At 52.3% G+C, this 21,674-nt stretch overlaps 1 protein-coding gene and 1 non-coding gene across 2 annotated transcripts in view; both read left to right on the forward strand.

Annotated features, from left to right (window-relative positions):
• The window catches only part of ATP13A1 (ATPase 13A1), a 186,602-nt gene that overhangs the window by 27,223 nt on the left and 137,705 nt on the right, over positions 1–21,674 (forward strand). The window contains exons 8-10 of the mRNA XM_075346481.1: positions 10,216–10,345; positions 11,693–11,748; positions 12,467–12,593. Of these exons, the coding sequence (XP_075202596.1) occupies positions 10,216–10,345; positions 11,693–11,748; positions 12,467–12,593 (313 nt within the window). The remainder of the gene's footprint in view (positions 1–10,215; positions 10,346–11,692; positions 11,749–12,466; positions 12,594–21,674) is intronic.
• On the forward strand, positions 12,667–12,739 carry TRNAK-CUU (transfer RNA lysine (anticodon CUU)). Its single transcript has one exon. It is a non-coding gene; the product is annotated as a tRNA-Lys (tRNA).

The following is a 21,674-nucleotide window of genomic DNA, read 5'->3' on the forward strand; positions in this document are numbered from 1 at the left end:
AGTGTTTCGATTGCGTACATTAATTCTGTAGTGGAGCTCAATCCGCCAGTATCAGAGGAGCAACCCTCTCTGGCAAAAAAGCACCAGTTTACCTTGCTTAAGAGAACAAGGAGTGTGTTCCTTAACCACTCCAGTTTTCAGGCCACTGTGACCAAGCCCAGGGCCTGCCCTGACAAACGCTTCCCAAAGCGTGGTTCTGATGACCGTTTTCCCTTTCCACCAGAAGTGGTCAAGGAGTGGGCTCATTCACCAAAGGTGGACCCTCCGGTGTCTAGACTCTCAGCCCGGACAGTTGTATCAGTGGCTGATGGCACCTCTCTTAAGGATTCCACTGTCTGCCAGGTTGACCTTCTGGCCAAATCTGTATATGAGGCGGCAGGGGCCTCGTTCTCCCCATCTTTTGCAGCAGTGCGGGCTCTCAAAGCCATCTCTGCTTCTCTAGATGAGATGCATTCCCTCACCAGGGACTCTATGCCCGAAATGGTTGCCTTAACTTCCAGGCTTCAGTCTTTTCATCCTATGCCATGTCTGCCATGCTGGAGACTCTCACCGCACTGCGGTGGCCTCGGCTAATTCCCTCGCTATCCGCAGGCTCCTGTGGCTTCGAGAGTGGAAGGCAGATGCTTCTAAAGAAGTTCCTTGCTGGGCTCCCTTTTGCTGGGACCAGACTATTCGGTGAACAACTGGATGAAATTATTAAGGAAGCTTTTGGCAGGAAGAGTACTTCATGCCACAAACCAAAACCAGGAAACCTGTCCAGGGCAGGAACCAGTTGAGGTTTCGTTCCTTTCGTTCCTCCAACTGGTCGTCCTCTAAGCCCTCGGCCTCGTCCACTAACTCAGCCAAGGACTGTAAACCCAATTGGCGCACAAAGCCGCGTCCTCAGAAGACCGCAGGAGCTGCTGCCACTAAGGCAGCCTCCTCCTGACTATCTGGCCGTGCCAGCAACGTCCTTGGTCGGTGGCAGGCTCTCCCACTTTGGCGACGTGTGGTTTCAACACGTCTCCGATCAGTGGGTGCGGGATATTATCTCCCACGGCTACAGGATAGAGTTCTATCCAGCCCGCCAAACAGATTTTCTTTGTCGCTCCATTGGGAGACTCAGACAATTGGGTGTATAGCTTCTGCCTCCGGAGGCCACACAAAGTATTACACTTTAAAAAGTGTAACCCCTCCCCTCTGCCTATACACCCTCCCGTGCATCACGGGCTCCTCAGTTTTATGCTTTGTGTTGAAGGAGGCACACATTCACTCAAGCTCCCATTTTAGTCAGCGTCAGCAGCAGCTGCTGATTGTATCGGATGGAAGAAAAGAGGGCCCTAACAGGGCCCCCGGCATGCTCCCTTCTCACCCCACTAAGTCGGCGGTGCTGTTAAGGTTGAGGTACCCATTGCGGGTACAAAGGCTGGAGCCACATGCCGTTTTTCCTTCCCCATCCCTTAGAGGCTCTGGGAGAAGTGGGATCCTAACCGGTCACCATTCACTGGGACCGGGCTCCCTCCGCAGCCCCTGGGGGAATCTGACGGACAGGAGACTGGATATCATCAGGGACAGGCCCTGCATCTATAAGGTACTCTGTGTCCCCTTGGGGACGGTGCATGGAGCGCCTGTGTTACAGACGCTGCAGCGGCTGCTGTTTTTTTGTGACGACCGGGACTACCGCGCCGACCGCGCCTGTTTGCCGGCCGCGTTATTAAATTTAGTCCCCGGCTTCTGCGGCCTAGTACCATAACTCCCGCCCCCGGGCCTGCCAGTCAGGGGTAAGGGCGGGACGGTCGACTGGACGTCGGCAGTGAGGGCTGGAGCATACTTAGGTGTTCTCCTCCCCCCTCACTGAGCACTGTGGGGCACCAGATTCCCGCACTTTATTAGTCACGCCCACGGCTCCCTCCTCCCCTGAGAACTCTGGCAGCCATATTTACAATCACTTCTGCCGGTGGAGGATTTCAGAACGAGCTCTACAGCTCTGGGAGGCCCAGGCAGGGAATCTGGTGGACACACAACCGCTTTGGGCGGTCGGTAAGCCACACCGGTTACCCGGTGCTGGCCCCCCTTGGGTGCCGAAGTGTGTATATATATATATATATATATTTTATATTTATATTTGTATACATTTTCTCTGTTCGGCCGCATTGTTTTGCTTTTGGCTATATACCCTCAGTGATCACTCTCAGAGGAGACTACAGCATGTCGTCCGCAAAGAGCAAGGTGGCAGGGACAGAGTTTGCAGTTTTGGCTGAGAAACTCTCTGAGTCGCTTTCACAATCCATGGCTCAGTCTATGGACAGATGGTCTGCTAAGATACTAGAAGCCTTGCAGTCCAGATCGGTCACACAGGCCCCGGCACTGTGAGTTCATCGCCCCCAGGCCCCTCTCGGTCGGTGCAGCAGAGTGCTCCTGGGGTGACACCTAGGTCCCACGGGGAGGACTCCGACACGGACCGCAGTCCCAGACCGGCTAAGCGGGCTCGCTGGGAACCTTCCCCGTCTTCATCACGCTGTTCGGGGTCGCAGCATGAGGACTCTCTGGAGGATGAGGCGGAGGTCGCAGCTCAGGGCTCTGATCCTGACGTTGCTCTCAATCTTGATACACCTGAAGGGGACGCCATAGTAAATGACCTTATAGCGTCCATCAACCAGGTGCTAGATCTTTCTCCCCCAACTCCACCTATAGAGGAGTCGGCTTCACAGCAGGAGAAACACCAGTTTAGGTTTCCCAAACGTACACGGAGTGCGTTTTTCGATCACTCTAACTTCAGAGATGCTGTCCAGAAGCACAGAGCATTTCCGGACAAGCGCTTTACTAAGCGCCTTAATGACACACGTTACCCCTTCCCCCCTGACGTAGTTAAGGGTTGGGCTCAGTGTCCCAAGGTGGATCCTCCAGTCTCTAGACTGGCGGCTAGATCCGTAGTATCAGTGGCAGATGGTTCATCGCTCAAGGATGCCACTGACAGGCAAATAGAGCTCCTGATGAAATCCATCTATGAAGCCATAGGTGCGTCGTTTGCTCCGGCCTTTGCAGCCGTGTGGGCACTCCAAGCTATCTCAGCTTGTCTGTCTGAGATTAATGCAGTCACACGTACCTCTGCTCCGCAAGTTGTGTCTTTGACTTCTCAGGCGTCGGCCTTTTCGTCCTACGCCATGAACGCCGTCCTGGACTCAGCGAGCCGTACAGCGGTAGCGTCCGCCAATTCGGTGGCAGTCCGCAGGGCCATGTGGCTACGCGAATGGAAGGCAGACTCTGCTTCCAAGAAGTTCTTAACCGGTTTGCCATTTTCTGGCGACCGTTTGTTTGGCGAGCAATTGGATGAAATTATTAAACAATCCAAGGGTAAGGACTCGTCCTTACCCCAGTCCAAACCAAACAAACCTCAGCAACGAAAAATTCAATCGAGGTTTCGGTCCTTTCGGCCCTCAGCCAGGTCCCAATCCTCCACGTCCAACAGGTCAGAGAAGGGCCAGAGGAACTCTTCTGCATGGCGGTCTAAGTCACGTCCTCCAAAGACCGCCGGAGGAACCGCCTCCAAGGCGGCCTCCTCATGACTTTCGGCCTCCCCAAACCGCATCCTCGGTCGGTGGCAGGCTCTCCCGCTTTTGCGACGCCTGGTGGCCACATGTCCAAGACCGATGGGTGAGAGACATTCTGTCGCACGGTTACAGGATAGAGCTCAGCTCTCGTCCTCCGACTCGTTTCTTCAGAACATCTCCGCCCCCCAAGCGAGCCGATGCACTTTTTCAGGCGGTGAACACTCTGAAGGCAGAAGGAGTTGTGATTCCCGTTCCCATTCAAGAACGTGGTCGCGGTTTTTACTCCAACTTGTTCGTGGTGCCAAAAAAGGACGGATCATTCCGCCCCGTTCTGGACCTCAAACTGCTCAACAGACACGTGAGAACCAGACGGTTCCGGATGGAATCTCTCCGTTCTGTCATCGCCTCGATGTCCCAAGGAGACTTCCTAGCCTCAATCGACATCAAGGATGCTTATCTCCATGTGCCGATTGCACCAGAGCATCAACGCTTCCTGCGTTTCGCCATCGGGGACGAACACCTTCAGTTTGTGGCACTGCCTTTCGGCCTCGCGACAGCCCCACGGGTCTTCACCAAGATCATGGCATCCGTGGTGGCGGTCCTACACTCTCAGGGCCACTCGGTGATCCCTTACTTAGACGATCTCCTGGTCAAGGCCCCCTCTCAGGTGGCATGTCAACACAGCCTGACCATTGCTCTGGAGACTCTCCAGAGGTTCGGGTGGATCATCAATTTCCCAAAGTCAAAATTGACACCGACCCAATCACTGACTTACCTCGGGATGGAGTTTCATACTCTCTCAGCGATAGTGAAGCTTCCGCTGGACAAACAGCGTTCGCTACAGACAGGGGTGCACTCTCTCCTTCGGACCCAGTCACACCCCTTGAGGCGCCTCATGCACTTCCTAGGGAAGATGGTGGCAGCAATGGAGGCAGTTCCCTTTGCGCAGTTTCATCTGCGTCCACTTCAATGGGACATTCTCCGCAAATGGGACAGGAGGTCGACGTCCCTAGACAGGAACGTCTCTCTTTCACTGGCAGCCAAAACCTCTCTTCAGGGGTGGCTTCTTCCCACTTCCTTGTCGAAGGGAAAATCATTCCTGCCCCCATCCTGGGCTGTGGTCACGACGGACGCGAGTCTGTCAGGGTGGGGAGCGGTCTTCCTCCACCACAGGGCTCAGGGAACCTGGACTCCGACAGAGTCCTCCCTTCAGATCAATGTTCTGGAGATAAGGGCAGTGTATCTAGCCCTAAAGGCGTTCCATCGGTGGCTGGAGGGCAGACAGATCCGCATACAGTCGGACAACGCCACGGCGGTCGCGTACATCAACCACCAGGGCGGCACACGCAGTCGTCAGGCCTTCCAAGAAGTTCGGCGGATTCTGCTGTGGGCGGAAGCCACAGCCTCCACCATCTCCGCAGTTCACATCCCGGGCGTAGAAAACTGGGAAGCAGACTTTCTCAGTCGCCAGGGCATGGACGCAGGGGAATGGTCTCTTCACCCGGACGTGTTTCAAGAGATCTGTTGCCGCTGGGGAACGCCAGACGTCGACCTCATGGCGTCTCGGCACAACAACAAAGTCCCGGCATTCATGGCACGGTCTCAAGATCACAGAGCTCTGGCGGCGGACGCATTAGTTCAGGATTGGTCGCATTTTCGACTGCCTTATGTATTTCCTCCTCTGGCACTGCTGCCCAGAGTGTTGCGCAAGATCAGGTCCGACTGCCGCCACGCCATCCTCGTCGCTCCAGACTAGCCGAGGAGGTTGTGGTACCCGGATCTGTGGCACCTCACGGTGGGTCAACCGTGGGCACTCCCAGACCGACCAGACTTGCTGTCTCAAGGGCCATTTTTCCATCTGAATTCTGCGGCCCTCAACCTGACTGTGTGGCCATTGAGTCCTGGCTCCTAGCGTCCTCAGGGTTATCTCTATCACGCCTTTCGCAGAAGGTGGCCTTCCTAGTGGCAGTCACTTCACTTCGGAGAGTGTCTGAGCTAGCAGCGCTGTCATGCAAAGCCCCCTTCCTGGTGTTTCACCAGAATAAGGTGGTTCTGCGTCCGGTCCCGGAATTTCTCCCTAAGGTGGTATCCCCTTTTCATCTCAATCAGGATATCTCCTTACCTTCCTTTTGCCCTCATCCAGTTCACCAATGTGAAAAGGATTTGCACTTGTTAGATCTCGTGAGAGCACTCCGGTTCTACATTTCTCGCACGGCGCCCCTGCGCCGTTCGGATGGGCTCTTTGTCCTTGTCGCTGGCCAGCGTAAGGGGTCACAGGCTTCCAAGTCAACCTTGGCTCGGTGGATCAAGGAACCGATTCTTGAAGCCTACCGTTCTTCTGGGCTTCCGATTCCTTCAGGGCTGAAGGCCCATTTTACCAGAGCCGTGGGTGCATCCTGGGCATTGCGGCACCAGGCTACGGCTCAGCAGGTGTGTCAGGCGGCTACCTGGTCGAGTCTGCATACTTTCACGAAACACTATCAGGTGCATGCCTATGCGTCGGCAGATGCCAGCCTAGGTAGGCGAGTCCTTCAGGCGGCGGTCGCCCACCTGTAAGAGGGAGACGTTTTTCGGCTCTTTTTATCGAGGTATTCTTTTACCCACCCAGGGACTGCTTTTGGACGTCCCAATTGTCTGGGTCTCCCAATGGAGCGACAAAGAAGAAGGGAATTTTGTTTACTTACCGTAAATTCTTTTTCTTCTAGCTCCTATTGGGAGACCCAGCACCCGCCCCTGTTCCCTTCGGGCTGGTTGTTCTTTTGTGTACACATGTTGTTCATGTTGAATTGTTCTTTTGGTTCATGGTTTCAGTTCTCCGAACATCCTTCGGATTGAATTTACCTTAGACCAATTTATAAGTTTCCTCCTTCCTGCTTTTGCACCAAAACTGAGGAGCCCGTGATGCACGGGAGGGTGTATAGGCAGAGGGGAGGGGTTACACTTTTTAAAGTGTAATACTTTGTGTGGCCTCCGGAGGCAGAAGCTATACACCCAATTGTCTGGGTCTCCCAATAGGAGCTAGAAGAAAAGGAATTTACGGTAAGTAAACAAAATTCCCTTCTTTTCTGTCAACTCCCCCCTGCTCCAAGGCCGCCGCCTTCTCACAGGCCGTGGCATTCTTGCAGGCCAATGGAGTAATTGTACCGGTTCCCGACTGGGAACGGTTCTGAGATTTCTACTCAAATCTCTTCCTAGTCCCCGAGAAGGACGGTGCCTTCCGACCTGGATCTCAAGCTTCTCAACAAGCATGTTCAGGTGCGGCATTTTCGCATGGAGTCTCTGCGATCAGTCAATGACCCAAGGAGATTTCCTAGCATCCATCGACATCAAAGATGCCTATCTGCATGTGCCAATCGCCGTTTCACACCAGCGTTGGCTACGTTTTGCAATCGGAGTGGAACATTTCCAATTCGTGGCTCTTCCCTTGGGGTTAGCCACGGCCCCTCGAGTATTCTCAAGGTCATGGCAGCAGTGATTGCGGTCCTGCACCTCCAGGGGTTGGCAGTGATCCTTTTGTCCTGGACGACCTTCTAGTCAGGGCTTCATCCAGTGCAGACTGTTAGCGGAGTGCCTCGCTCACTCTCGCCACTCTAGCCAATTCGGGTGGCTTGTCATTCTGTCCAAGTCCACTCTGACTCCGACCCAGAAGCTCACGTACCCAGGGACGCAATTCGAGACTCTGCCGGCATTTGTGAAGCTGCCCTTAGTCAAACAGCAGTCCCTCCTCTGGCGGTGCGCTCTTTGCTGAGGCCCCGACGTCGTTCCATCAGGCACCTAATGCAGGTGCTGGGTCAGATGGTGGCGTCAATGGAGGCTGTTCCCTTGCCCAGTTCCATCTGCGTCCTCTGCAGCTGGACATTTTCCGCTGTTGGAACAAGCGGACTTCCTCCTTCCACGGGTTGGTGGCTTCGCCACAGACCAGGGGCTCTTTTCAGTGGTGGCTTCGGCCCCTCTCTCTTCAGGGATGCTTCTTCCTGGCCCCGTCCCGGGTGATCCTCACCACGGATGCCAGTCTATCCGGCTGGGGAGCAGTATATCTCCACCATGGAGCGCAGGGCACTACGACTCCGTCCGAATCACCCCTCTCGATCAATGTGCTGGAAATCAGAGCTGTGCTTCTAGCTCTCTTAGCCTTTCACCACCTGTTGGCGGCCAGGCACATTCGAGTCCAGTCAGACAACGCGACAGCATTTGCCTACATCAACCACCAGGGCGGGACACTCAGCCGCCTGGCAATGTTGGAGGTTCAACGCATCCTTCAGTGGACGGAGGACTCCAAGTCCACCATATCCGCAGTCCACATCCCAGACGTGGAAAACTGGGAGGCAGATTATCTCAGCCGTCAAACCGTGGACAGCGGCGAGTGGGCTCTGCATCCGGCAGTGTTTCGGTCAATCTGCCGCAAGTGGGGCACTCCGGACGTGGATCTTCGCTCCACGATCCTCAGGCTTTTGCAGCAGACGCACTGGTTCAAGATTGGTCCCAGCTTCGTCTGTCTTACGTGTTTCACCCTCTAGCTCTTGCCCAGAATCCTGCGCAAGATCAGAATGGAGGGCCGTCGGGTGATTCTCATTGCTCCAGACTGACCCAGGCGAGCTTGGTACCCTGACCTGCTCCATCTGTCCGTAGAGGTGCCATGGCATCTCCCGGACTGTCCAGACCTTCTCTCACAAGGTCCGCCTTTCCGCCAGAATCCTGCGGCTCTCAGATTGACGGCGTGGCTCTTGAGTCCTGGATCTTGACGACTTCTGGTATCCCTCCTGAAGTCATCTCCACTATGACTCGGGCTCGGAAGTATCCCTTGGCAAAAATCTATCACAGGACCTGGAGAATTTTCCTGTCCTGGTGTCATTCTTCCGGCCATGCTTCTTGGCCTTTTTGCCTTGCCGACCCTCCTGTCCCTTCTACAGTCTGGTCTGCAGCTAGGACTATCCCTCAATTCCCTCAAGGGACAGGTCTCGGCTCTGTCAGTGTTGTTCCAGCGGCGTATCGCCCGGCTGGCTCAGGTGCGCTCCTTCATGCAGGGCGCATCTCACATCATTCCGCCTTACCGGCGGCCTTTGGAGCCCTGGGACCTTAATCCGGTCCTCACGGCTTCCGGAAACCCCCCTTTAAGCCTCTTAGGGAGGTTTCGTTGTCTTGTCTTTCACAGAAAGTGGTCTTTCTAGTGGCCATAACTTCCCTCAAGAGAGTCTCTGATTTGGCTGCACTCTCTTCGGAGTCACCTTTTTTGGTTTTTCATCAAGACAAGGTGGTTCTCCGTCCAACTCCGGACTTTCTCCCTAAGGTGGTTTCTGCTTCCACCTTAACCGGGACATTTCCCTGCCTTCCTTTTGTCCGGCTCCTGTTCATCGCTTTGAAAAGGCGTTGCATACTCTGGATCTGGTGCGGGCGCTCCGGATCTATGTGTCTCGCACCGCTGTTCTTAGGCGGTGCACCTCTCTTTTTGTGCTAACCACTGGTCAGCGTAAGGGCCTCTCGGCATCTAAGCCGACCCTAGCTCGTTGGATTAGGTCGGCCATTTCCGATACCTACCAGTGTACTCAAGTGCCTCTCCCGCCAGGGATCAAGGCACACTTGACCAGAGCTGTCGGTGCCTCTTCGGTTTTCAGGCACCAGGCTATGGCTCAGCAGGTCTGTCAGACTGCCACTTGGACTAGTCTGCATACCTTTTCGAAGCACTACCAAGTGCATGCTCATGCTTCGGCAGATGCGAGCTTGGGCAGACGCATCCTTCAGGCGGCTGTCGCCCATTTGTGAAGTTAGGTTTCGCCTACTTCTCAGTTTTTCTGTTTATTCCCACCCATGGACTGCTTTGGAACGTCCCATGGTCTGGGTCTCCCATAAGGAACGATGAAGAAAAAGAGAATTTTGTTTACTTACCGTACATTCTTTTTCTTATAGTTCCGACATGGGAGACCCAGCTCCCTCCCTGTTGCCTGTTGGCAGTTTTCTTGTTCCGTGTGTTTTCACCGGCTGTTGTTGTAGACAGAGGTTCCGGTTGTTCCGGGTTTTGCTCCATCTCTACTTGTGGGTGGATGTCCTCCTTCAGCTTTTGCACTAAACTGGCTATATTTGGTTATCCAGGGGGTGTATATGCTAGGAGGGAGGAGCTACACTTTTTAGTGTAGTACTTTGTGTGTCCTCCGGAGGCAGAAGCTATACACCCATGGTCTGGGTCTCCCAATACGGAACTATAAGAAAAAGAATTTACGGTAAGTAAACAAAATTCTCTTTTTTTTGCCCCCTGAAAAATGCGCTAGGACTTATTTTCAGGGTAAGGCTTATTTTTCGGGAAACATTGGTTGGAATAAGTATAACACCCCCTCCAAAAGATGCAGTTACCAATCCCCTCCCCCCCAGAAGAATCATACTTAGCAGACCCTTAACATCTGTGTCGCTCCAATGTCCTCCTGGGATCCACAGTGGACGCTCCCAGCAGATCCTTGTGTGCTCCACAGCGGTCCTCCATGGGTCCAGTACTAAGTCTATAACGCTGCCCCAGTCTCCATCAATTGGCTGCAGCAGTCACCTCATGTCGACAGCACTGTAGCCAATCGCTGTGATCAGGAGCCCTGCTGCACGAGCTACTCAGAGCCGCTAAGCTCTGGTGATTTTGGTAGGAGAAGCCTGTAGACATCTGTGCTGTTCTGCAGAGATGAAGCCGTCGTGTTTCTTTCCGCAGGAGCCCATAGAAGACTTGGACCCAAAACATGTTCTAGATTTGAACGCTGATTCCAGGTTACATGTCATATTCGGGGGCACAAAGGTCGTCCAGCACACTCCTCCTCAGAAGGCCACCAGCGGCCTGAAGCGTGAGTATGGATGCATTGGAGTGGAGGGAGGGCTTTGCTGAGGGACCCACTTCATGAGCCACGATGGGGAGGGGCAGATTATCAGATGGATACATCTCAAATCGTTGCTCATTGGTGGATTATTGAACGGTTCCAGAGCTGAAAGGGAACCAATCACCATGATTTTCGTATGTAAGCTAAAGCCAGTGCTATACTGGCACTATCAGGCTGATTCTATACATACCTGTAGTGGTCACCTCGGATATATAGGTTTTGAAATCCAACAAAGTAAAGTTTATAAAATCAGCAGCTTGTTGAGTGACAGTTGCACTGGAGCAGATAATATATTCATAGTTATTCCCTCCCCCTGTTAGAATTAGCATAAACATTATACAATCGACTTATTTTTTCACTAGAAAGGACCTGTGTGAAGTCATACCCATGTGACCAGAAGAGGCGGAGCCTCAGCCAACAAAGCTGATATCAGGTCACATGGGTATGACCTCACACAGGTCCTGCAAGAGATAGTGAGTTGTTTGTATAATACTTATGCTAATTCTAACAGAGGGAGGGGATAACTATGAATATATTATCTGCTCCATTGCAACTGCCACTCAAGCAGCTGCCGATTTTTTTTAACTTTACTTTTTTGGATTTCAAATCCTAAACATCGCCGGATAGTGCCAGTATAGCATGGGCTTTACCTTTATATACGAAAATCCTGGTGATTTGGTTCCCTTTAAGGTGATCAGGTGATCCCAAGGGTTGCTGTATTTAATCTCTTTAGTGCTTTAGACCACCAGGGATCTTGGCATGACTCCTGTTCATTGCCCAAAACCACCAAAACAAGTTGGTATGAACTAGAGTTGGTGCAAATAGATTCGCGGAGCCTGGTTAATACTCCGCGGCTGCTGGGTACGAGCTCTAAGAAGCAGGGCCTGGTCCCTGCGGCCGCTGGGCAGGAGCCCTAAGAAGCAGGGCCTGGTCAATACTCCACGGCCGCTGGTTAGGAGCTCTAAGAAGCAGGGCCTGGTCAATACTCCACGGCGGCTGGTTAGGAGCTCTAAGAAGCAGGGCCTGGTCAATACTCCATGGCGGCTGGTTAGGAGCTCTAAGAAGCAGGGCCTGGTCAATACTGCATGGTCCCCGGGCAGGAGCCCTAAGAACCTGATGGTATCTGCCGCTCCTATTTTGATTGGCCGACATGGTGTGACGCCATATAGCAATGATGGCATCACACACCAACTCTAGTATTAACTACTTCCCTGCTTTGTTACTGGGGATATTGGGATTAACCAGTTGCATTTCTTGGGGGCATCCACTCAGGTTCTTGCCACCAATCTCATTCATTTTCCTTTGTGTCCTCAGCGCTGGATAACGGTTGCGTGGCCTACGTCCTGAGGACAGGATTCAACACATCACAGGTGAGTTGTTTCCTCTTACAGCATTTTATCTAGCTGTTTCCATTTGCTACAACATTGTCGTAGATTTGTAAGGGCCGAAACACAGCAACATGCACCCAGTGGTCCGGATGTCGTGATAATCTGTCATTGGACAAAAATATCCCCATGATGGATTATCACCACAGGAAGCCTTCAGAAGTTAAAGGGAGTCATCCATGACTATCAGTATGTGGGGGTCCGACACCTCCAGATCGTCTGGCAGTCAGGTGTACGGAGTGTATGGAGTCAGAAAAGCATGGTTCCATACACCATGTAGTGGCCATTCTCAGGATTTCAGCTCAGCTCCTATTAAATTGTCATCTTCGCTGCAGAACCAAAGAACGGACACTACACTGAGGATGGCGCTGTGATGTTCCTGCTCCATACACTGTGTACATCGTAGCCCACTTATTCAATGTAAGATTTTGCATTGAGACCATTCCCAATAGTCTGCTGCATTTCATCAGTGTTTCGCATAGAGAAAAAATTCACAATTGTTTCAGAAATTATGATTTTGGTCTTATTGGAGCTCTTGTGCCAAAAATTGAGACCCCAGCTGTGATGACTGTGGGCGACCAAAGTCCCCTTCCAATGGGGTCTAATGATCTCCCTGCTCAATTCCTCATCCACAGCATTGACCATTTTTTTTTAACCTGGTCAATGCCACAACTAACTACTTACATTTGTAATGCTCTACCAGGGAAAACTCCTCCGCACGATCTTGTTTGGAGTCAAACGCGTCACAGCCAACAATCTAGAGACCTTCATCTTCATCCTCTTCCTCCTGGTGTTCGCCATTGCTGCTGCCGCATATGTCTGGATAGAAGGTGAGTTTTCTTCACTTCTTTGATTTCTTAGTTCTAGTTCGGTGTAGGATGCGGGCGCTGATGATGGGCACCAGCCCGGCTAGCTCAGTCGGTAGAGCATGAGACTCTTAATCTCAGGGTCGTGGGTTCGAGCCCCACGTTGGGCGAAATATTTTTGTTTGTGAAAATTGCACAGGAGGCATTTTTAGTTAATTCGCAAGTAACATGGACAAATACACTACAAAATCTGCACGTCGTCACAATATCATGAACAGTTATGTAGTGCAAGAGTCTACTTTTTTTGTGAATGTAGGTGTGTATGTGTGTAATAAATATACATGTATATATGTATGTGAAATATATATATATATATATATATATATATATATATATATATATATATATATATATATATTATACGGTATCTGTGTGTAATTTATATATCTGTGTAATAAACGTGTGTGTGTGTGTGTAAAATATATAGTGTGTGTGTGTAATGTGTGTGTAAAAAAATAGATAGATAAAGTATGTGTATGTATATATACAGCATATAGAGTATATGAATATATTAAGTGTGTGTAAATATATTGTATACATAATATAAAATTAATACAATATATATATAATATAGTGTGTGTGTGTATATATATATATATATATATATATATATATATATATATATATATATATATATATATATATATATATATATATATATATATATATATATAATATATACTAGAAGGTGTAGAAGGTGGCCCAATTCTATCCATCGGGTATTCTAGAATTTACGTATTGTGTAGTTAATGTATGATTTTTGTTATATATGTATGTTGTTGTGTGTAGTTGCCAAGTGTTTGTGTAGGGCGCTGTACATGTTCTGGGTCTTGTCTGGGTGTGGCGGGGGTGAGAGTGGTGTTTGTGTGTTGCGTTATTTGTGGAGCGCTGTGTGTCTGTAGCGTTGTGTGTGTGTTGCACGGTTTGTGTGGGTGTGAGGGGTGTGTGTGTGTGTGTGTGTGTGTGTGTGTTTTGGGGGAGGTATGTTTTGTGCAATGTGTGTGTTGTGCGGTATGTGCGTATATTTGTGTGTGCGGCGTTGTTTGTGTGTGGGTGTCTGTGTAGGGCGGTGTTTGTGGTTCCCAGTGTGTGTGTGGTGTGTGGTGTGTTGTGCAGTTCGTGTGTGGCGGTGTGTGTGTGTGTGTGTGTTTTAGGGGGAGGTGTGCACCCCCCCATCGTGCTCCATCCCCCATGCTGCGCACTCCCCATCATGTTCCATCCCCCATGCTGCGCACCCCCAAACGTGCTCCATCCCCCATGCTGCGCACTCCCCATCGTGCTCCATCCCCCATGCTGCGCACCCCCCATCGTGCTCCATCCCCCATGCTGCGCACCCCCCATCGTGCTCCATCCTCCATGCTGCGCACTCCCCATTGTGCTCCATCCCCCATGCTGCGCACCCTCCATCGTGCTCCATCCCCCATGCTGCGCACTCCCCATCGTGCTCCATCCCCCATGCTGCGCACTCCCCATCGTGCTCCATCCCCCATGCTGCGCACTCCCCATCGTGCTCCACAGTCACACATCAAACAGTATACACGCACACATCTGATCGCATACACACACACACCCCACTTCTCCCTGTGCCCACCGGTGGGCGGTCCCAGCAGCTGTGCTGCACGCCGTGCTCCTCTGCCGACACTCACAGATCCGATCGTATACACTCACTAAAACACACACTCACACATCAGAACACACTCACACACATCCGATCGCATACACTCACACACACACACTGACGATATCGCACATACGCGCTCACACAATCACAACATCCGGAGATACCACATGCTTCCGGCCATGTGATCCTCCGGCAGGTCCTGGAAGGTCACTGCACAGTATCGCCGCCGAGAAGCAAGCGATATCACGGGATGTTGTGAGTATGTGGATGCGATCTGATGTGTGTGTGTGTGTCTGTTCTTATGCATGTGTGTGTGTTCCGCCGCTGCAGGACCTTGATGCGCTCACCTGGGAGCCGTGTACGCTGGTAACCATGCTACACAATATTACTCGGTGTACCATGGTTACCAGCGTACCCCGCCCCCCGCTTGCACGGGAGCCCACACCAGCGTACGCCGGCAACCCCAGCAATGCGAGGGTATGTGTCGGCTGGGTTGGCGGCGTACGCTGATGTTGGCTCCGTATTGGTTCGGGGAATGCGTGCGGGGGGCGGGGCCAGAACGAGCGTGCAATGCGTGAGGGGGGGCGGGGCGTGGCCGAGTTGCCAATGCGTGCAGGGGGCCGGGGCGAGAGGCCAATCCGTGTGGAGGGCGGAGCCTGGGCGAGCGGCCAATCCGTGCGGAGGGTCGGAGCCGAGGCGAGCGGCCAATCCGTGCGGGGGGCGGAGGCGAGGCGAGCGGCCAATGAGACGCTTGTCGCGGTAAGGACAGAAGTTTGGAGCAAGACAGACAGAATAAGGCAATTATATATATAGATATATATATCTGTATGTGTAATAAATATACATGTATATATGTATGTGAAATATGAAATATATAATATACGGTATGTGTGTGTAATATATATATCTGTGTAATAAACGTGTGTGTGTGTAAAATATATATAGTGTGTGTGTGTGTGTGTGTGTGTAATGTGTGTGTAAAAAAATAGATATATAAAGTGTGTGTATGTATATATACAGTATATAGAGTATATGAATATATTTATTAAGTGTGTGTGTAATATATATAAAGTGTGTGTAAATATATTGTATACATAATATAAAAATTAATGTGTGTAATACAATATATATATAATATAGTGTGTGTGTGTGTGTGTATGTATATGTGTGTGTGTGTGGTATGTATGTATGTATGTATGTATGTATGTATGTATGTATGTATGTATATAATTTTATGTCATTTATTACTATTACTATTTCTTCATCGTTCCTTATGGGAGACCCAGACCATGGGTGTATAGCTTCTGCCTCTGGAGGACACACAAAGTACTACACTCAAACGTGTAGCTCCTCCCTCCGGGCTATATACACCCCCTGGATGACAATCTAACCAGTTCAATGCTTTGTGTTTCAGGAGGTCACACACACTTGCATTCTCTGATTTTTTCATTTTTATTTTTTGATTTTAAAGATTTGGAAGAAAAGCGGGTCCAGTCTGGACTCCCGGCATGTCCCTTCTCACCCCACTGTGTCGGCGGTGCTGTTAAGGTTGACTTTACAAGGCTGGAGCCTTCACATGCCGCGCTCCTTCACATCCTCTGAGAGGCTCTGGGTTGAAGTGGGAGCCGTCACGGTCCTCTCTGCTTGCAGAAGACCGGTCTCCATCCGCAGCCCTGTCTGGTTCCTGCTGGAAGGAGCGTTTAACCCCCCTCAGGGACTGGCCCTGCGTCTCAAAAGCTAAGTATTGAGACGTTTTTCAGGGGTCCCGGGTACTTTTATTAGGGAGAAAGTATGTTTTTTATGTTTACTGTAAATTCCGGCCGGTTCTGGGGGTTTCCCCTGAGAACCGCGCCGAAGGCGCATGTTAAAATCTAGGCCCCGGCTTCTGTTTGGGCCTAGTTTCGGTTTCATCTTCCTCTGCATGTCATTCATGCAGGGGAATAGAGTGGCGCCGCCCACCGGCCATCCAGCAGAGGGGAGGACACTCCTCTCTGAGGAGATGTTTCCCTCCCCTGCATCTCTCCTTAGCCCTCCGGTTTCCCGCTCTTGGGCTAATCTCCGCCCCCCCTCCTCCTCCCAGCGCCATTTTCTCAGCGTTTATCACACTGATCGGCGCTGGCTGCTGAATCTGCTGCTTTCTTGGAAGGCTGACGCTTTACTGGGGGTCCGAGCTGTGGAATCCGGAGGGCACACAGAGAGCGGTCTGGTAAGCCACAACCTCTGGTTGTGGGCTTTATTATATACTCTCAGGACATTCTATACGAATGTATTCTTACTGCAGAGCTTCCACCTCAGCAGCATGTCTGTCACCCGGAGCAAGGCTGCAAACATGTACGCTATATGCACTGCATGTAAGCGCATTCTGCCAGAGCCAAGCACATACCCACATTGTGATGCCTGTGCTAACATGGTTGTGTCTCAGCCTGGAGCCTCCTCAGGGGTCCCTCCGGCTGCTCCGGCCCCGGTGGCTGAACCCCCGGCTTGGGTAGCATCCTTTTCCCAAGCTATTTCCCAGTCTTTCTTCGGCGCTCCATTGGGAGACCCAGACGATTGGGTGTATAGCACTGCCTCCGGAGGCCACACAAAGCATTACACTAAAAAGTGTAAGGCCCCTCCCCTTCTGGCTATACACCCCCAGTGGGATCACTGGCTCACCAGTTTTCTGCTTTGTGCGAAGGAGGTCAGACATCCACGCATAGCTCCACTGTTTAGTCAGCAGTAGCTGCTGACTATGTCGGATGGAAGAAAAGAGGGCCCATATAGGGCCCCCAGCATGCTCCCTTCTTACCCCACTTGTGGTTTGTAAGGTTGAGGTACCCATTGCGGGTACGGAGGCTGGAGCCCACATGCTGCTTTCCTTCCCCATCCCCCTGAGGGGCTCTGAGGAAGTGGGATCTTACCGGCCCCCAAGCCCTGAGGCCGGGCTCCATCCACAGACCCATTGAACCTGCTGGATACGGAGCTGGGTACCGTTCAGGGACAAGGCCCTGCAACTTTCAGGTACTCTGTGTCCCCGTACAGACAGGCACGCACACGCCAGACTTGCTGGGTGTGTTAGTGCGCCGGGGACAGTAGCGCTGCACGCTGGGGTTTGAGTCACAGCAGCTTAGCTGTGCGACTTCATGTACTGGGAACTACCGCGCCGGCCACTCTCGGAGCGGCGGCGCGGCTGGGTCTTGTAGTGCGCCGGGGACTTAGCGCCGACCGCGCTTTTACGGCGGCGGCGCTTATAAATCTAGTCCCCGGCTTTTGCGGCCTAGCTCCGCTTCGTTCCCGCCCCCTCCCTGTCAATCAGGGAATGGGACAGACGCTGTGCAATCGTCAGCGCCGAGGGCTGGAGCCTTATTTACATGCTCCAGCCCTCTCACTAGGCACAGTGGGACGCAGTTTTCCCGCTTTTGGTCTGAGCACGCCCAGGGCCCACCCCCCCCCCTCCACAGGACGCCGGCAGCCATTCCTGCATGCAGTCTGGCTGGAGGACGGACACAGGCTATGGGAGACCCAGACTAGGGATTTCTGGCGACCACACACCCGCGTTTAGCGGGCGGTAAGCAGCACTTAGTGCTGGCCCCACTTGTGCCACAGTGTTGTATTGGTGTACTTTTTCCTGTACCAGATATATATATCTATATATACTGCACTGTACGGTCGCTTCTTGGCTGTATACCCTATCTTGCTCTGAGGAGACAACAACATGTCATCCACAAAACGCAAGGGTGCCAAGGCACGGGCTGTATACACTGCTTGTACAGCATGTGGGGCTAATCTACCAGCAGGCTCCAACGACTCTCATTGTGTGCAATGTTCAGTCCCAGTGGCACTTCGTCAGCCAGAGCCTATTGTGGTGGTAGCCCAGGCAGAGACGCCTGTGAACCCTGCCCCGGTGACGGGGACAGAATTTGCAGTCTTTGCTGATAAAATGTCTGTGACTATGACAAAAATCCTGGAGACCTTGCAGTCCAGGCCAGTTGCTCAGACCATGGACACGGCTGTGTCTATGTTCCCCGGTCCCCCTCAGTTGGAACTAATCCGTACTTCAAGGGGGTCCCAGGCATCACAGGCTGAGGGCTCCGACTCCGATGACAGTCCCAGCCCGCCTAAGCGAGCTCGCTGGGAGAGACCCTCCACGTCATCACGCGGGTCAGGGTCTCAGAGAGATGGGTCTCTATGTGATGAGACAGAGGTGGGTGATCAGGAGTCTAGCCCTGACACCGCACTCAATTTGGATACGCCAGATGGTGACGCCATGGTAAATGACCTTATAGCGGCCATCAATAGGCTGTTGGATATTTCTCCCCCAGCCCCTTCAGCAGAGGAGGCAGCTGCCCAGCAGGAGAAATTCCATTTCCTGTATCCCAAGCGTAAATTTAGTACTTTTCTGGACCACTCTGACTTCAGAGCATCAATCCAGAAACACCAGGCTTATCCGGACAAGCGTTTTTCCAAACGCCTTAAGGATACACGTTATCCCTTTCCCCCTGACGTGGTCAAACGCTGGACCCAGTGTCCAAAAGTGGACCCTCCAATATCCAGGCTTGCAGCTAGATCCATAGTTGCAGTGGAGGATGGGGCTTCACTTAAAGATGCTAATGACAGGCAGATGGACCTTTGGTTGAAATCTGTCTATGAAGCTATTGGCGCGTCGTTTGCTCCAGCATTCGCGGCTGTGTGGGCGCTCCAAGCTATTTCAGCTGGTCTGGCACAGGTGGACTCTTTCATACGTCCAGCAGTGCCGCAAGTGGCGTCCTTAACTACGCAAATGTCCGCGTTTGCGACCTACGCTATCAATGCGGTACTGGACTCTACGAGCCGTACCTCAATGGCATCCGCCAACTCTGTAGTTTTGCGCAGAGCCTTGTGGTTAAAAGAATGGAAAGCAGATTCTGCTTCTAAAAAATGTTTAACCAGCTTGCCATTGTCTGGAGACAGACTGTTTGGTGAGCAATTGGCGGAAATCATTAAACAGTCCAAAGGTAAGGACTCTTCCTTACCCCAGCCCAGATCAAGCAAACCTCAACAGAGGAAGTGGCAGTCAAAGTTTCGGTCCTTTCGAGGCTCGGGCAAGCCCCAATTCTCCTCGTCCAAAGGGACTCAGAAAGAGCAAAGGAGCTCTGATTCCTGGCGGGCTCACTCACGCCCCAAGAAAGCAACCGGAGGTACCGCTTCCAAGCCGGCTGCCTCATGACTTTCGGCCGCCTCCCTCCGCATCCTCGGTCGGTGGCAGGCTCTCCCGCTTTTGCGACATTTGGCTGCCACAGGTCAAAGACCGGTGGGTAACAGACATTTTGTCTCACGGGTACAGGATAGAGTTCAGTTCTCGTCCTCCGCCTCGGTTCTTCAGAACCTCCCCACATCCCGACCGAGCAGACGCCCTTCTGCAGGCGGTGGGCTCTCTAAGAGCAGAAGGAGTGGTGGTCCCTGTTCCCCTTCGGGAACAAGGACAAGGTTTTTACTCCAATCTCTTTGTGGTGCCAAAAAAGGACGGCTCATTCCGTCCTGTTCTGGACCTAAAACTGCTCAACAAGCATGTGAACGCCAGGCGGTTCCGGATGGAATCCCTCCGCTCAGTCATTGCCTCAATGTCTCAAGGAGATTTCCTAGCATCAATAGACATCAAAGATGCTTATCTCCACGTGCCGATTGCTACAGAGCACCAACGCTTTCTACGCTTCGTGATAGGAGACGACCATCTTCAGTTCGTAGCTCTGCCATTTGGTCTGGCGACAGCCCCACGGGTGTTCACCAAGGTCATGGCGGCAGTGGTAGCAGTCTTGCACTCTCAGGGACACTCTGTGATCCCTTACTTGGACGATCTACTTGTCAAGGCACCCTCTCAAGAGGCATGCCAACTCAGCCTGAATGTTGCACTGGAGACTCTCCAGACGTTCGGGTGGATCATCAACTTCTCAAAGTCAAATCTGTCACCGACCCAATCACTAACGTATCTTGGCATGGAGTTTCATACTCTCTCAGCGATAGTGAAGCTTCCGCTGGACAAGCAGCGGTCACTACAGACTGGGGTGCAGGCTCTCCTTCAAAGTCAGTCGCACTCCTTAAGACGCCTCATGCACTTCCTCGGGAAGATGGTGGCGGTAATGGAGGCGGTTCCGTTTGCGCAGTTTCATCTGCGCCCACTTCAATGGGACATTCTCCGCCAATGGGACGGGAAGTCAACATCCCTGGACAGGAAAGTCTCCCTTTCCCAGACGGCCAAAGACTCTCTGCAGTGGTGGCTTCTTCCCACCTCATTATCACAGGGAAGATCCTTCCTACCACCGTCCTGGGCGGTGGTCACGACAGACGCGAGTCTGTCAGGGTGGGGAGCAGTTTTTCTCCACCACAGGGCTCAGGGTACGTGGACTCAGCAGGAGTCCACCCTTCAGATCAATGTTCTGGAAATCAGAGCAGTGTATCTTGCCCTACTAGCCTTCCAGCAGTGGCTGGAAGGAAGGCAGATCCGAATTCAGTCGGACAACTCCACAGCGGTGGCATACATCAACCACCAAGGGGGGACACGCAGTCGGCAAGCCTTCCAGGAAGTCCGGCGGATTCTGATGTGGGTGGAAGCCACGGCCTCCACCATATCCGCAGTTCACATCCCCGGCGTGGAAAACTGGGAAGCAGACTTCCTCAGTCGCCAGGGCATGGACGCAGGGGAATGGTCCCTTCACCCGGACGTGTTTCAGGAAATCTGTCGCCGCTGGGGAACGCCGGACGTCGACCTAATGGCGTCCCGGCACAACAACAAGGTCCCAACCTTCATGGCACGGTCTCGCGATCAAAGAGCTCTGGCGGCAGACGCCTTAGTGCAAGATTGGTCGCAGTTCCAGCTCCCTTATGTGTTTCCACCTCTGGCACTCCTGCCCAGAGTGCTACGCAAGATCAGATCCGACTGCAGCCGCGTCATACTCGTCGCTCCAGACTGGCCGAGGAGGGCGTGGTATCCGGATCTGTGGCATCTCACGGTCGGCCAACCGTGGGCACTACCAGACCGACCAGACTTACTGTCCCAAGGGCCGTTTTTCCATCGGAATTCTACGGCCCTGAACCTGACTGTGTGGCCATTGAGTCCTGGATCCTAGCGTCTTCAGGATTATCCAAAGGGGTCGTTGCCACCATGAGACAGGCTAGGAAGCCCACGTCCGCTAAGATCTACCACAGAACGTGGAGGATATTCTTATCCTGGTGCTCTGCTCAGGGAGTGTCTCCCTGGCCATTTGCATTGCCTACCTTTCTTTCTTTCCTGCAATCTGGGTTGGAAAAAGGTTTGTCGCTCGGCTCCCTTAAAGGGCAAGTTTCGGCGCTATCCGTCTTTTTTCAGAAGCGTCTAGCACGACTTCCTAAGGTACGCACGTTCCTGCAGGGGGTTTGTCATATCGTACCCCCGTACAAGCGGCCGTTAGATCCATGGGATCTGAACAGGG

Source organism: Anomaloglossus baeobatrachus, chromosome 4 (assembly GCF_048569485.1).
Source record: "Anomaloglossus baeobatrachus isolate aAnoBae1 chromosome 4, aAnoBae1.hap1, whole genome shotgun sequence".
NCBI lineage: Eukaryota > Metazoa > Chordata > Amphibia > Anura > Aromobatidae > Anomaloglossus > Anomaloglossus baeobatrachus.